General features: G+C 35.2%; 1 protein-coding gene across 1 annotated transcript in view; it reads left to right on the forward strand.

Annotated features, from left to right (window-relative positions):
- Window positions 1-17,732, forward strand: part of Rasa2 (RAS p21 protein activator 2) — a 203,036-nt gene that overhangs the window by 153,024 nt on the left and 32,280 nt on the right. Inside the window, exons 10-14 of the mRNA XM_019205121.2 lie at window positions 13,646-13,802; window positions 14,935-15,083; window positions 15,880-15,994; window positions 16,756-16,830; window positions 17,475-17,598. Coding sequence (XP_019060666.1) covers window positions 13,646-13,802; window positions 14,935-15,083; window positions 15,880-15,994; window positions 16,756-16,830; window positions 17,475-17,598 — 620 coding nt within the window. The remainder of the gene's footprint in view (window positions 1-13,645; window positions 13,803-14,934; window positions 15,084-15,879; window positions 15,995-16,755; window positions 16,831-17,474; window positions 17,599-17,732) is intronic.

The raw sequence follows: 17,732 nt of genomic DNA on the forward strand, positions 1-17,732 counted from the left end.
TTTTTTTTTTTTTTTTGGTACCAGGGATCAAACTCTGATCCTTGCACTACTTGTGAGGTAGGCGACAGAACCATTAAGCTAAAACCCCTGCCCTAGGGCTCACTTTTTCTTTTCTTTATTTTTTTTTTAATCTTAATTGAATTTGTTGGTAATTTTTAAGTATGCAGTGTAGTTACATTCATCATTGGGATCTTGCACCTTTACATGACAGATCTTGGTTCTCATTTTTCCCCATCCCCCTGCCTTCTCTTCACCCCCTCCACTCTCCCCTATTTACAAAGATTTTGTTTCCATTTTTTCCTTTTCTCATATTTTCCCTTGTCCCTTATTTCCTTCCCTCTACCCTTCCCACTTCCACTACACCTTTAGCTCTTTTCTTCCTATTTCACATTATCAGTTATACAATTTGGATCTTATTTACACTTTTAGTTTTTCACACCAGAGAAACTATGCGGTATTTACACATGTGTGTCTTATTTATTTCACTTAAGAATATGGCTTCAGTGTGCATCCATTTTCCTATGAATGACTCTAGTTTCTTATTCTTTATGTCTAGTAGTATTCCATTTTATAGAAAAAAAAAAAACCCACATCTTCTTTATCCAGTCTCCAACTGATGGACAGTTGGGCTTTTTCTGAGTTTTAGCTATTACAATCTGTGCTGCTATAAACATGGATATACATATATCACTGTGGTGTGATTCTTTTAATTCTTTTGGAAAGATACCCAGCAGAGGGATAGCTGGGTCAAGTGGAACTTCTAATACTAATTCTTTGAGGTATCTATCTCCATATTGATTTCCACAGTGCTTGCAACGGTCTGCACTCCCACCAACAATGGAAAAGGGTTCCTTTCTCCCCACAATCCCACCAACATTTGTTATTGGTTGATTTCTTGATAGCAGCCATTCTTGCTGGGGTGAGGTAGAATCTCAGTGTTGTTTTCATCTGCATCTCTCGAATGACCAGTGATGTGGAACATGTTTTCATGTATTTATTTGCTGCTGGCTCACTTTTTCTGATGTGGTCATTCAGAACTATAAACTTCTCTTAGGACTGCTTTCATTATGTCTCATAGGTTCTGTTGTATTGTTCTGGCATTATTGTTTGATTCTCAGAACTAATTTCTTTTTTATTTCTTTTTTTTAATTTAGTTTATTGGTACATTTTAGGTATACAGTACAGTTACATTCATTATTGGGATCTTGTACCTTTACATGACAGGTCTTGGTTCTCATTTTTTGCCCTTGTTCCTGCCCTCCCTTCACCCCCTCCTCCCCTCCCCATTTACAAATACTTTGTTTCCATTTTATCATTTTCTCATATTTTTTTCTTTTCCCTTGTTACCTTTCCCCTATCTTTTTTTATTTCTTTTGTAATCCATTGATTATTTAAGAGTGTATTACCAGGTTCACAGTGAGGCCATAATTCGCATATATCACTGCTGGAGGGTGCTGATTTAAGTTTGATTGTACCGCAGGCATGAACCACTAGTGGGGGATACATGTATGACGACCTGAAAAAAATGGGGGTCACTGTGGTCATTAAAAAAAAACAAACACATTATAATGTTTTGTGCACTCTGTACAAATCAGCTGCTTTTATGTATAAAATGTTTAAAAGAAATTAATGAAATAAATTTCTTCTAATGAAATAAATTTGATTATTGAAATTATTTTAATTGGTTTGAATAATATTAATATTTATATTTGGGTGGTAATTATTCAAACTCAACTAACTAGATTCACTCCATTTATAGACTATTAATTTTATTAATGAAAAGACAGATAAAAGTGATGGATTATATCCATTTGTATTACTGGTGGTTCGAGCTGCCTGATTAAATAGTTTTGCATGTACCTCATGGGAATATGCCCAATAAGAATGCGTGTACCCAGTGGGACTGCATCTAGACACTGGGAATGTATTAATCTCCACGTGCTTGCATAATTTTTGTGGTTTCTTTTGCCATTGATTTCTAGTTTTATTGCACTATGATCTGCATGAGGTACTTTCAATTTTTTTTTTTTTTTTTTTTACTTAAGCATGCTTTTAGAGGTAGTTTGTTGTCTATTTTGCAGAAATTTCCATGTGCTGCAGAAAAGAATGTATATTCTGTTGTTGGGTGGAACACTGTAGAACTCTCTTTTAAGTCCATTTGTTCAAAGGTATATGGTTCAGCTCTGATATTTCTTTGTTGATATTTTGTCCACTGTTGATCTGTTTGTGAAAGTGACATATTAAGCTCGCTCACTGTAATTGTGTTGATGTTCATCTGATCTTTTATGTCCAGTACTGTTTGTTTTATGAAGTTGGGTGTGCTGGTGTTCAGAGCATATATATTTATAATTGTTATCTCCTCCTCTTATTCTCTTATCCAACACAGTTTGTCATGACCTCCTTTGTCTCTCTGGTCAGTTTTGGCTTGAAGTTCACTTTGTCTGAAAATAAGATATCTACTCTTGCTTGTTTTAAGAATTTTGTTTCATGAAATATTGTTTTCCATCTTTTTTAGTCTATGAATTTTGGAGGGGATTAAATGTTTTTCTTGTATACAGCATACCACTGGGTTTTGATTTTTTATCCAGTCTGCCAATCTGTGTTTTTTGAGTGGGGAATTGAGACCTTTCATATTAAGAGAAAGATATTGAATTATCCCAGTCATTGCATTATTTTTCCTTTATTTTCCCTCTGCTTAACTGCTCACTGTGATACATTCATTTCATTAGAATTTTTTTTTTTTTTTTTTTTTTTTTGCATGGTTGATTTTATTGTCTCCCTTGAAGATATTCTTGAGAATTTATTTGAGTGCTGGTTTGGGGATTGGGGGAATTCCTTAAGGTGCTTTTTGTCAGGGAAATATCTCATTTCTTCATCAGTTTTAAAACAGTTTTTTAGAATGTATCTATGTGGGTTGGGAGTTGTTTTCATTCAGAGTTTGAAACATTTTCCTCCAAGCTATCTTGGGCCTTTGAAAAGTCTGCTGTAATTCTAATGGGTTTACTTTTATTAATGATTTGTTGCTTTTCTCTAATGCCTTTTAAGAGTCTGTCCTTGTATTGGACTCCTGGAATTTTGAATATCATGTGTCATGGAGAAGTTATTTCCTGATCATGTCTATTTAGGCTCTATATGCCTTACCTGTCTGTTAAATTCTTTCCCCATACTGGAAAGTTTCCTGTTATTATTTCTGTAAAAAGAGTTTTTTAAATGTCATTCATGTAATATTCTGATTTTCACTAATTCTAGTTAATTTTAAATTAGTTTTTGCATTGTTTAGCACCTGTTGAATCCATGTTTCATGATTTTTTGTTGCTGCTGTTGTTTTTAAGGTATCTTGTGGTTATATAGTCACCTTCATCAGCCCTGTCTTCTAATTCTGACACTGTGCTCACGTTGATCACTTCTGCTGCCCATACTTCCAATAGGAAATTTTATCTCCTGTATTTCTGTTTGGTGTCTTTTCATGGACTCTTCTTCTTTGCTGTCATTTTGTTTAGCTCAACTAGCTTTTTATTGGTGTCATCATTTTGTTTATAATGCCCATTATGTGTTTAGGTATATGATCTTTGAGCTCTCTGAGCACTTTTTTTTTTTTGCTCTCTTTCATCCTTTCATATAAGTCAGCTGTTTGGATTTTAATTTCTTCTCTCTTGGTGTCCCGTGGATTGGCTTTGGGAGATTTAGAAGTTAGTGTTCGGAAGCATTTCCTTGCCTAGTGCTGTGTGTGTGTGTGTGTGTGTGTGTGTGTGTGTGTGTGTGTGTGTTACTAGTATGGAGATTTCTTTAGTTAGTATTTGTTTTTCGGTGGTACACTGTCAGCGTGCTAACTATAGGCCAATGAAGCCAATGATGATGGACCTTTTAGAGACCCAGTGCTGAAATTGCAACCCCAAACCCACTTATTTATCACAAAGTGCCAGTTCTGCAATTAAATCTGAATACTGGGGTTTTAGATTAGAAAAAAAAAAGTGTTATCCAATGCTTGGCTGCTGGTGCTGCTTGACTCATATGCCAAAAAAGTGGGCTCTGTGTGCCTGCTGTGGCATGTCTTAAGTTTGCCACCACTGCTATAGGCCTTTGTCTTTGTGCCAAGATCCAACCACCTTCATTAGTTCAGGAGGAAAGCATGCAGGGTAATTGGCCCAGCATTCAAGTTCTCCAGAAATGAACTGCAGTATTATTTATGATGCAAAGACAAATCAGATATTGGTATATAGTTAAAACTAATTAATAGAAGCAACCATGCCACCCTGGCAAGAGTAACAAAATCTGCAATAATAGTAGAGTCAAGGGCAGCATGGATATTGACACACCATAAGAACTAGTAGATGTTTTCACTGGAAGTTAGACAAAAAGACAAACCAAGTGTTGGCATGCAGTAAATAGCTAAGTGCAACAACTATACCACTACTAACAATAGCAAAAAATTCAATAATAGCACAGGATTCTCTAAATAGCTAAAGATTCTTAAAGCTTTATGGTTATGCTATTAAAGATGGAGGGTATGGGGAATGGTAGAAAGAATGAAGTAAAATTTGAAAAATAAAGCAAAGGAGGGCCAGGGATTTAGCTCAGTGGCACCATGCCTGCCTCACAAGTACAAGGTCCTGAGTTTGATCCCTGTGGCTGGACAAAAAAATAAATAAAGCAAAGGAAGATAAGTAAGAGAGAAAAGTGAGATAAAGGATCTTATTACGAAGTAAAAGAAAATAGAATTTGGGCCAGGGTTTTAGCTCAGCTGTTCGGTGGCCTGCCTTGCAAGCGCAAGGACCCGAGTTCAATCCTCAGTATCAAAAAAAAAAAGAAAGAAAATAGAATTTGATAAAAGTAACAGGAAATAACAAGAAAAAGAAGCAGGGGCTGGGGATTTAGCTCAGTGGTTCTGTTACCTGCCTTGCAAGCACAAGGTCCTGAGTTCAATCCCCAGTACCAAAAAAAAGAAAAAGAAGGGAAAAAAACCCAACATTTTAAAAAAGAATAAAAGACCCTATACCAAAAAAAAAAAAAAAAAAAAAAAAAAAAAAAAAAAAAAACCAAAAAAAAAAAAAAAAAAAAAAAAAAAAAAAGATGAAAAGAAGGACCCAAAACAATGAAGTAAAAAAAAAGTCCAAAAAGTTCCTCCATGATTTTGAATGGGTGATTTTTTTCTATAGTCTGCAGTATTGGAATCCACCAGACATAGGGGAGATTAATGAATCACTCTTAACACTTATTTTGTTTATACACTTGCTTTATTTGTATATGAAGACAGGGTCTTGCCCTTCCTTTCCCACTTGGCAGTGGTCAGTCAGTGATTTCCATCTGAGGGTTGTAGTTACTTTGGCAGCTCTGGTTTCCATGTTCCTCTATGCACACCAAGTCACAACTTTCTCTGTCTGGGATTATGGCCTGTGGGTTTGTGTGGTGCCCACCCCAGTTATGTTGGCCCCTCTGTCTGTTTACTCTAGACTGTGCCATCCATCCAAGCTGAATTTATATCCCTGCTCATTTTGGTAAATGGGGGAAACAGACCAGTGAGTTCTATCGTAGATGTAGGCAGTGAGGCAGAGGTTCAAACAGTCCACTAGACTTAATGCCAGCACTTGTAGACCTTGCTCCCTCTGAAAGCCACACATGAGGGAGGGACATCCTGTCTATCCCAGCCTGAGCTTAAGTTTCTCAGGGGGTCCTATGTCTAGCTCGTACCTACGCTGCAACTATCTCTTGCGGTCATCTCATAACCAGTCACTGTGGTAACATCATAACACTGGTAACTCTGAAGTATAGTTGTTCTGTAGCTTGGTCGTTGCTGTTCTTGTTCTTGTTGTTCTTGTTGTTGTTGTAGCAGGGATCAGACTGAGGACCTCATGCTTCCGAGGCAGGTGCAGTGCCACTGAGCTAAATCCCCAGCTGTAGCTTGGTCTTTGTTTTGTTTTGTTTTTGTTTTTTGGTACCGGGGGTCGAATTGGGGACCTTGCACTTGTGAGGCAGGCAGTGGAACCACTTGGTCTTAAACAATTATCCCTTTTCCAAAATGGCTCCTTATTAAAACACTCTCAAATATAGCAGGTGCTGCACTGGATTTCTTCTCCAGCTCTACCCTGCCATGTGGAAGGAGGCACTTTCAAAATGAAACCCTGTGCTGTTTTTGTAGTTTACAGTAGCTGAGGGCTTCTCTTGGGGCTAGTGCTATAGCCCAGTCTATTGTTTCTCCTGACTCCAGTCTTACTTTGTGTTAGCAGAAACAGGTCCTCCTCCCCAGGATCTAGGGGACTACTTTGTTCTTTGCTCTGTGTTGTGCTCCATTTCTCCAATTTCTCTGTAATTTAGATTTTTCCTATCAACTTCCTCTTGATCGAAGAGATCTGTTTATTTTGCTTAATATGTGAAAGATCTTTGTGTATAAATTGGCACAATAATCCCTCTCCTTGTGCAATGATCCAAAATGTAAAAATGAACAAGAAAATATTTTTTTCATTTTGTAATTTTTAAATGAAAGAGTCAAGTAGTAGATAGTTGATTTTTTTTCCACCACAAACTCTTTATATTTAAAACTGAAATAACATTTTACTAGAGATTATTTGGTTGTCTAGTTTGCCCATTTGGGCACTTCTTCCTCACCCACATACTGTTTCCCAGTTGTTTTGATTCCAAGTCCCAGAGGTAGCTGTATTTTGCTACCATTATAAACTCCCCTAGACTGATTTTTAGACTAATTTTTAATTTTATTTTCACCTTTTTCTAGTTGAGATCAAAGATTTATTGGCATTTTATATGTTAGGATTTTTAAAATTTATCCACATAGGGAAAAAAATAACTTAGTCACTATGAAAAAATGGTAAGCTTTGCAGAGAGGCAGTATTGTAGCAAATAAGGTTTATCCAAGGCTTAACTATTGCTAATTGAAAAAAAAAATTGACAAACATCACCTTCCTCTCCCACCAGGTCTTCTTCCAACTTTGCATACGTTTTAAAATGAAATTTCTAAACTCAATTTGTGAAATCTTAAAAATTATATTCCATGTCTCTCAGAATGGAAGAAAAAAATGAATTGTTTTGCCTCCCAAGGCCCCCCAAAATGAACTTGAAACATGCCACATATAGCCTATATTTTGAGTGAGACTTTCTCCAGCCCTGCTTTCCAAATTTGACTACTTTGGCAGGATGTAGGAACATTAATAGATAGAAATTAATTTTATTTTTGTGGAATTTTTGTTAGTAGTATATTTTGAATTAATCTGCCAAAAGTATAGGTGATAAAATGTGTGCAGCATAAAATAAAAACATCTCCAATTCATTTATCTTAACATAGATGTAAGGAAATAGTATAAAAAATGAGAATACCATTTCCTTTTAAGTAAAAAAGGAAACAAAAACAAACCAACAAACTTTAAAAAACACTTCTTGGGCTCCATCATTGTAGAGCTATAGCATCCCCTTGTGGAATCCATGGTAACTGAATGAAAGCTGGAAAAAAAAAGCTTTGTTTACTTTCAGGATATTAGGCATATTCTTTGTAATTTTCATATTAGGAAAGGGTTAGGTTAACTATTAGTTGTATGGTTCTGTTGTTTCAACATTCTCAATTTGTTTTCCATTTCCCAGTAGTTTCCATTAGTATTTGTCTCTTTTCCTAAAAGTTTATTTTTGGTGGTTCTAGGGTTTTTTTGTTTTTTTGTTTTTTGTATCATGGAACGAACTCAGGTCCTTGCACTTGTGAGGCAGGCAGCAGAACCACTGAGCTAAATCCCCAGCCCAGTTCTAGTTTAATTTTATTTTCAAATGACTATCCAGTCACCTTCCCCTTTCTTTCTTGGCCATTCAGTTCCCTAGTAATGCTCAATCCTTTAGACAGTGCCTAATTCAGATTATAGGAGTACCTCATTGATGTTACTATTAGCTAGTTTTTACTTTGCTCTTTGAGGATGATAGAATTTTACTTTGTTTTTGTTTTTTAAAAATAGGTAATATAGGGCCAGGAATTTAGTTCACTGGTGCTACTGCCTGCCTTGTAAGCAACAAGGTTCCAAGTTCAATTCCTGGTTCAAAAAAAAAAAAGTATAACCAAGTAAAATAGGTAATATATTCATGTTCCGAGACCAAAAAATAAAAATCTATCTCCTGCCCCCCAACTATTCAGTTTCCTATGTCTGACGCAGCCAGTTTCTAAGTTTTTAAAAATACTTTGTGTTTATACAGATGAATACATGTTTTCTCCTTTACACAAATATATACATACTATATCCTGCTCTGCATCTTGCTTTTTAAAATTTAACACTGTAGTAGAGTATCAATAAATATATGTTGACACAGATTGGTTAACAGCATGGACTCTGGAAGCAACCTGTTTATTGAAATCCTATTTTTGCCATTGTGTGACCTTGGACAAGTTGCTTAATCTATTTCCTTTTCCTTTTCTTTGGTTATAAAGTGGAGTTGGTACTAGTAGTACTTCCCTCCTAAAGTTTTTAAGAGGATCAAATGGGTTAATATAAATTAAGCAGCAAGTATTTTGTTAGTGAGTATAATTTAGCCTATCATTGTTATAGTGATTGTTACTTGTGTCATCGTTACTCCAAATCAGTACATACAGAATTTCTGCATCTTATCATTGGAGTTCATTGCTTGGATGTAAATAAAGACAACCTTAGCGATAATCTCCATCAATCTTGTTCCACCATTTACCTTGGTGTCAGAGAACTCAGTATGTGCAAAATCTTTACGTATAAATTAATGAATGATCTCTCTCCCTGCACCATTGTTTCAAAATGTAAAAATGAACAGTAAGAAAATATTTTTTCATGTTGTAGTTTTTTTAATTTTGAAAGGTCAAGAAGTAGTTTATTTTTTTCCAGCATACTCATTTTATACATTAATTGGCTGGAGTAATATTTTGCTTGAGTTAATTTGGTTGTCCAATTTGCCAGTTTTTGCATCTCTTCCTCACTTTTTTGGTGGTGAGGGACTCTTTAACATACGTTTTTACTGCTTGAATTTGGAAAATAACAAGTCTTCTGTCTTTACTAAAAATTCAGATTATCTTTTATAGAACCAGAAATAACATTTCTAATATTAGTAAAGCTGCCTCAAAGCAGTTATGTTCTGTCTTATGTAGCATCATGTAGAAATAATTGTAGTTTTGGTCATTCAATCTCAGTTTTAATTGCATAAACTTTATAGTCAGAATTTCTCAAATACCGGGGATTTTTTCCTATTAAATGCCTCCTAACCTTGCCAACTTTTGATAGCATAGGATTATTATGTCTGTAGTTATGAAGGAAAAACATGTATAGAGTAACAGAACACCATTTAGAGTTAACCTTCCTTTACTTCCCATTTCTTACTCTTTCAAACTGAAATACTTCTTTCAAAACTATAGAAAATATATCTGAGAGGTTTTTTGTTGTTGTTGTTGTTTGCCTTTTTCTTGTTTGTTTTGTTTTGCTGGACCTTAGACATGTAAGACATCCCCTAATTTACAACTCTTTTTTTTTTTTTTTTGGTACCAGGGATCGAACTCGGGTCCTTGTGCTTGTGAGGCAGACTACCAAACCAGGCAGGCCACCAAACCGCTGAACTAAATCCCCGGCCCTAATTTACAACTCTTGAAGCTTTGTCTTTAGCTCTTACTCATGCAAGTTTTCTTAATTCACAAGAATCCATCAGGTGGTTTACTAAATTGAGCTTTTGTAATATTTCCAAATAATAATAATCACATGTATTTATTCAAATAACTGTATTTATCAATAGTTATTCATACATTAAGAGGTAACAGTTTTTGCTGTATGTATAACATTTGCATAGCATTAACTGTGTGCCAGGCACAATTCTAAGTGCCCTATATAATAAGCCTCTTTAGGGCTAGTGTAAGGGATAAATGAATAAAGTACTATTAATACCCTGTATCTAACAGAAGAAGAAACAGGCACAAAGAGATGTGACATGCCCAAGGTAACACAGCTCCAAAGTTTGTGCTCTTACTCGTGTACTATAATAAATTTATACCTTGGCATACTTTTAGTATGTTTGGAACAGGGCTGGGGATTTGGCTCAGTGGTTCTGACACCTGCCTCACAAGTGCAAGGGCCCAAGTTCGATCCCTGGTACCCAAAAAAGAAAAAAAAAAAATGTTTGGAACACAAAGATGTTCTGTTTCCAGCAAAAATTTGTGTGCCCCTTGCTTCTAAAGTATTTTAAAAGCAAATCAGAGAGATTTCTACTCATTTAAAAAAGTGGTCTTGGGCCAGCTGAGTAGCTCAGTGATGCTGCACCTGCCTGGCAAGCACAAGGTCCTGAGTTCAATCCCTGCTATCACACACACGCACGCACGCACGCACACATACACGCACGCACACACACAAGGTCTTTTTTAAGGAATAGGAAGAAACAATGCTTTTTGAGGTTTTATATTTGTTTTTCAAGCAGAATCAGATAAGATACTTTGTCTATAGGGATTTTTTTATCTGCCAAAGAAAACACAAAGGGACAAGTGTTATGAGTGTGGCTTAAGGAGTTTCTTAAGGAATGAACAAGCCCTTCTGGATGTCCTGAGCATGCTAAAACAACAGATGCATTCAAATGAATAATTGATGTCACACTACCCTAATCCCTCTTTTTAGAACAATGCTAAGTTATGAGTATAGACCTGGTAGTTTTATGAGAATAACAGAGGTATAGGTCATACCCTTCCCCCAGTAATCTGAAGTAAAGAAAATAAGTTTGCCCTCAAAGTAAACCAAAGCAGAGTTTGTTTTGACTGTAGGGTGTGGAGTAGAATATGGAGAGACTAAGATGGGTAGATACTGTGCCATTCAGAGACTAATAACCAGTTGTAACCAAGTAGGCAGTAATGCAGGTAACATTATTATACACTAATATGGGAAACACTAGTTAAAAAATAGAAGAGCAACATTAATCAAGAATAATAAAAAGTATTTCAAAGAGGCAGATATGGGCAAAGCTCATTCAAGCAGTCTAGAAGGAAAGAGTTCTGGCCCAGATTAGTTTCTTTGGTAAGACTGTTGTCCAGGCAAGAGAATCTTAAGACTTTTCAAATCTCCTTCATCTCTGTACTGCGCCATGTTCTGATCATTCCTTTTCCAAACAGCTTACCAAGATACACACACACACACACACACACACACACGCACGTGCATGTGCACACTAGTCAAAATAAGGGATACAGATGAAAACACTGTAGTAAATGGTGATGATGGTTGAAGCCAAGTGATAAGTACCTGGGAGGAGTGGTAAGGCTGTTTTGTTACTATTTAAAAAATGTTTTTGAGATATTATGGATTAAATTCAGGGCCTTCACACTAAGCTAACCTCCAGTCCTTTTTAATTTTTTTTTTATTTTGAAACTCAGGCATGGTGGTGCATACCTGTAATCCCAGCACTGGGGAGGCTGATGCAGGAGCATCACTGTGAGTTCGAGCCCAGCCTGGGCTACATAGTGAGACTTTTGTCTCAAAAAACAAACTGATATTAATTAACAATTTTTTTATTTTGAGAAAAAAAATCTCGCTAAATTCCTCAGGCTGGGCTTGAATTTGCGATCCTTCTGCCTGAGTGTTGGGATTAGAGTTGTGCACTACCACACCCAGTTTCTGGTTCTTCTCTTTACTTTTGTAAATGAACTTTTCCATAGTAAATTATATTAGTTGCCAAATAATGCACATGCCTGTGCCTCTTGGCTCTTGTATTTCTTTTGATAAATTTAGTTATTGGCTTACTTTAATTATATTGAGTTCCTCAGACATTGCAATTCTGGTTTACCTTTAGATGTGCTGATAAAACTAGGGTCTGAATTTTCAAGTCTGCAGAACCTGTCCTAGATTGTGGAAGGATGACCAAAGTAATGTCCTTGTCAGGATATTTGGTCATCAGCCATTGGAGTAGACATACTTCTGAATCACATTTTACTCACAGGATTGTTTCTAGCTATTTAGTATATTTAAATCATTTTTCTCAAATCAGAGAGTAGAAGTTCTGAAGGTTGATCTTCCAAGATAGGAATTCCTCTATTGAAGGGTAGTGACACAATTTCTTATCCCTCTGTTACCATTTCTCAGTCCTTTAAATTTTGCTTTATTAATTTTCTAATTCTCTTTTCTGTTTTTATCACAGCTCTCTTAAAGAAAATAAATGTTGTATTAAACCCCTTTCTTTTCTATTTTTAACCAAGTTTTAGCCTCTTAGAGGAAGCTATAGCTGGTAAATATAAAAATTAAATATCAAAACAACTGATAATCCTTTATAAAAAGCATTCTAGCTAATAATTGAAGGAAGAATTATAGAAATATATAATCATGATTAATTGTAATGATTAATAGTTCTAGGCAGTGATCATTAATAGCTTCCAAGTTCACAAAAAGAAAAACAGTTGGATGTTAGTGCTTCTGAGTGGAACTGCACAATACTATGAATGAAATATTCTTGCCAGAGCAGCAAATCTGAATCAGCCAAGCTTCTAGATCTAACTAACAATATACAAGAAATACAGTATATAGCAAAAAAAGAGCTGACAAAGGAATATGATACATCACATTGTGGACATATTTTTAATGCAGTCCCAAATGTGGACAATGCTATAGAACAGATTACCTAATTTCTTAGGGGTGTGGCTAGAATCTGTTAATTAAAAGAGTTGTTAAAATACTGTCGACCAAATTATAATCTGTGGACTGTATTTGGATTTCAACAAATAATAGGTAATCATTTATAATAAGTTCAGAAAAATTTGAATATTAACTGAATTAATCATCATTTTAAAGTAGTATCTAGAAATTGTTTTTAAAATAGTGCAGGAGTAAAATGGGAGCTTGTTGAAACACAGTTAGTCTTGATAATTATTAGGGGATTTAGCTCAGTGGCACCGCACCTGCCTTGTATGTGTAAGGTCTAGAGTTCGATCCCTGGGACGAGGGGGGAAAAAAGTTACTTTCTTAGCCTTGATAATTACTGAATTTAGGTAATGAATACATGGGGTTCAGTATTTAACTCTTTGTGTCACTAATTTTTTTTATAAAATAAGTTGAAATTTTTACATACAGAATTTATTTGAGAGCTAGGTTGCAGGGCTGTAGGTAAAGCTCAGTAGTAGGACATGTGCTTAGCATGAAGAAAGCCACAGGTTCAGTCCCCAGCACCAAAAAACAAAGGCAAAAAGCAAGGTCACTCATGCCTTCTAGGATGTCTTATCTGTTTCAACCAAATGCTTTGTAAATTACATTGGTAAAAATTTAGTAAGTTTCACCATTTTGTCTCTAAACCTACACATTAATAGATCTCTTGTTTAAGTCCTTGAGATCTTAATTTTTGTATTACGTTATTTCCACTTATAGCTTTTTTTAAATTATAGTTCAATATATAACCAGTGGTAAGCCTGCTGCATATGAAATATTCTAATTTTAAATGCTGGGGTGACTTGTTGGTTTTTTAATTGGTTTGTTGGTTGGTTTATTCAGTCATTTATTTATTTCTTCATTTATTTATCCAGTATGCTAGAGATTGAACCCAAGTCTTCATGTGTGCTTAGTGCACACTCTTCCTCTGAGCTATATCTCCAGCCCCCAGCTTATTTTTTTCAGTAGCTTAATTTTTTTACTTATGTCTTAGATGCTTATCACTGTCATTGGAATTGATTGTATTCTTACTTTAGGTACTTGCTGCAACCAAGAGACAATGGGAATAAGTCATCTAAAACTGATGATCTTGGATCTCTTCGATTAAATATATGTTATACAGAAGATTATGTGCTTCCTTCAGAGTACTACAGTCCTTTGAAAACTTTGCTGCTAAAATCACCAGATGTTCAGGTACTTAAAAAAGTCTTAATGTATTCAATATGGGTATTAATATTTAATAGTCATTACATTAAATAAATGTAATAGTATTTAATATGAAAAGGATAAACTAATTGAAGAAACAATTTGAGTGTCACTTTTTTTGTTTGTTTGTTTGTTTTTTTGCGTTTTTGAGACAGGGTCTCACTATGTAGTTGAGACTGACCCGGAACTCACTATGTAGCCCAGACTGGTCTCAAACTCACAGTGATCCTCCTGCCTCAGCCTCCCGAGTGCTGGGATTACAGGTGTGCCCCACCACGCCTGGCTTGAGTGTCACTTCTAATTAAGACAGTGTGCATGTATATTTGATTTATCTGATAAAGAGTACTGATTATGGTGAATACTCAAAATTTCATCTCTGAAAAGAATTTTTAAAATTAAATACTACTATATATTTTAGTTATTTCTCTTGTTGCTGAGATAAGATACTAGCACCCAAAAAGCTAAAGATTAAAGATTTAGTTGGGTATAATGGCGCACAACTGTAATCCTAGCATTTGGGAGACTGTCAGGAGGATTGCCATGAGTTCAAGGCCAGCCTGAACTACATAGGGATACCCTTTCTCCAAAAAAACTTAATAAATATAATAAAGACGTAAAAGAGGAAAGGTATATTTTGGCTCGCAGTTTCAGTCCATAGTTGGCGGGTTCCAGGCAGGGTAGCATGGTAGAGGGCCATTACAGAGGAGAAACAGTTCAGAAGGCATCAAAGCACTGACGTGGCAAAGCAGCAAGCAACTGCAGCAGCCCTCCTTCTGTGCATTATATTCTATCCAGGCTACATGCCATTAAGGTGGGTAGCACTCACACCCAGGGTTAGGCCTTCCTGTTATCCACACTCAAAACTATGCCAAACCAGTCAGTGAACTAATTTCGTAATCATACACCCTTGATCCCAGCATCATACACTATAGATCCAGCCACCTCTGAAAAGCCCCACCTATGGTTACATGAGGCTTTGGGGGAACATCTAGACATAAGCCATAACACTGTATAAGTTATATTTAATGAACATATGTGAATTACTTTTACAGGTTAGTTATTCAGCATTTAACCATGTTTCCTTGATTTTGTGCTTGTTTTTTGCCTTTCTATATTCTAGCCAGTATCTGCCTCAGCTGCTTACATTTTGGGTGAAATATGTCGAGATAAAAATGATGCTGTTTTGCCCCTTGTACGACTGCTGCTGCACCATGACAAACTTGTTCCTTTTGTCACTGCAGTGGCTGAATTAGACTTGAAGGATACCCAGTAAGAATTATGTTTTATTAAATGTTAATTATGTGTTGTTGAAATTAGGCCTTTATTTGCCAAATTCGGTAGCCTAAGTTCTTTTGTATTGACTAGCCTATCTGAAAAGAACTGTTTGGCAAGTAATAAAAGGCAGTTTTTTAGGTCATCAAACAGTATCCATTTGCAGTGAAGATAACAGTGACAGATTTTTTTTTAAGTCCAGGATGAAATTTTTTTGATGTGTGATGTTATAAAAAGCACTCAAGTAGATTCCCATTCCCATTATAGTCAACACTGTCATTTTGTGTGTGCATATACATGCATGTGGACTTAAACACACATGTACACACAAAGATTTTTTTGTTCCAAGAAAGACTTATTTAAAATTATTTGTGGCCTATATGTGTTAATCCAGGTTAAAGATGACGCTTCATAGTGCTGTTTTTATTCAATGCATTAGCCAGCTGTAAAACACAGAGCTTTATTAGTAGCAGGCAAAGAATTTCAAGATAGCCTATAAAGTCATAATTTGAAAAGCAGTTTCCTTTTAAAAGAGCTCTCAAGTTGCTTGTAAAACTAATCTAATTAAAAAGATGTAAATGTTCTTGAAAAAATGATTTTTTGGTTCATAAACATGATTTCTTTTTCTGTTTCTTTGGTTAACTACTTTTTCACATTTTTTTGAAAAATATTTTTAAGTTTGAAAAATCTATTGGCAGTAAAGTTTTTAAAATAGATTATAAAAATTGTACAAGTCAAATGTGTCATATTATTGTCTTCATAGCCTTTTCATCTATTTATATTTCTTTTTCAGAGATGCAAACACAATTTTTAGAGGAAATTCCTTGGCAACCCGATGTCTGGATGAGATGATGAAAATAGTGGGAGGTCACTACCTGAAAGTAACATTAAAATCTATTCTAGATGAGGTACAGAATATGCCCCCACTGCTGGCAATTTGTGGCCTTGTTATAATGCCTCTTTCAACAAGTAATCTATGATAGGAAGATCTGTCCATTCATGTATTAGGGAAAAAGTAAGGCTAAATACTTCAGTAGTATTTACTATTCTGTCAGTGGATTTTTACCCAAAAGGCACATTGTTATATAATCTACATATATTTCTTAGCTAGAGTTTTAAGTATATGAGAGATACTTTTGTTATACTTCTTTAGGAAAATTCAATATGTTATCTTTGAATGAAAGTTTTAAACTTCATTGCAGTTTTAATTTTTATAGTTACTGTCTTAGTTACTTTTCTCATTACTGAGACAAGATACATAACACCCAAAGTTAAAGGAGGAAAAGTTTATTTGGCTCACAGTTTGTGGAGGTTTCAGTCCGGAAAGGGCTGGCTCCAAAGCAGTCTGGCATGCCAGACTGGCATCAGATGGGAGAAATGGTTCATGGTGGGCAGAAAGTAGCAAAGCAAGCAAACAATCAACTACAAGTAACTAGCACCAGGCCTCTTTCTGTCCCTTATATTTTACCCTATTCACACCCTAGCATTGCACCATGAATCAGTCACACATTGTAGATCCAGCCACTTCTGAAAAAGACCTACCTATGACTACTTGAGGCTTTGAGGGGACATCTAAACACAAGCCATAACAGTTAACTTCTCAAATACATTACTGTCATTTTGTCAATTTAGGAAAGAGCATTAACTAAAAAATTCATTTATTTTCCAGATATGTGAATCCTCGAAATCTTGTGAAATTGATCCTATTAAATTGAAGGAAGGAGATAATGTAGAAAATAATAAGGTAAGTATTTTGTTGTATTTATAACTGCATTAACATTGGTCTTAATAGTGTCCTAATCACCCATTTACATTGTAATGATGCTTTTTGGAGGGAATGGTGCTGTTTATTCTTTGCACTGTCTTCACTGTTCACAGTGTTTCCTGGTTCTGGTTTTTAGAATATTATTCCCTCAATGGTTTCACTTTATTTTGCTTTTGATTAGCTCTTTCTGGCTGTAGTAACAATATAAGATTTAGTTAGTTATCTAGTTGAGACTTTCATTCTGTTTTCTTCAGGTCAAACTCATCATTACTTCTAGGAAACTTACAATTGTTTTAGGGCCACAAATTTTCATCGCAATACATAATAGTATTACAGTGTTTTGGTGCCTGCATATCTAAATTATTTCCTTCATTTCCCTTTTCATCCTTTTATCTTTTATTGCTTCTTATGAAGTTTATTCACATATTTTCACTTTATGACAGACACATCTAAAATGAATATATTAAATTAGATCAGTGTTAATTGCTCTTTGAATTTGGAGAAAGTAGGGATTTCTAATACTAGAGACTAATAAAACTTATTTTCATTACTATTTTTTAATAAAGGTTGTTGAAAATGTATGAAAATCAAGGTCTTAATGTTTACCTGTTTAAATCCTGCAGGAGAATCTGCGCTACTATGTGGACAAGTTATTCAATACAATTATAAAGTCAAGTATGAGTTGTCCCACTGTAATGTGTGATATCTTTTATTCTTTAAGGCAAATAGCTACTCAAAGATTTCCAAGTAAGTGCCTTGTTTAACCCACTGCCGTTTCATTTTCTGTATTTTTGTGATATTGTGTGTTTGTAGATTTGTGTGAAATGTTCAGTGGTATAGTCTTCAGTTTTTCAAAATGGTTCTAAAAATTTTCTTATGAC

Source organism: Fukomys damarensis, unplaced genomic scaffold (assembly GCF_012274545.1).
Source record: "Fukomys damarensis isolate Sample0158 unplaced genomic scaffold, DMR_v1.0_HiC HiC_scaffold_37, whole genome shotgun sequence".
In the NCBI taxonomy this organism is placed as follows: domain Eukaryota; kingdom Metazoa; phylum Chordata; class Mammalia; order Rodentia; family Bathyergidae; genus Fukomys; species Fukomys damarensis.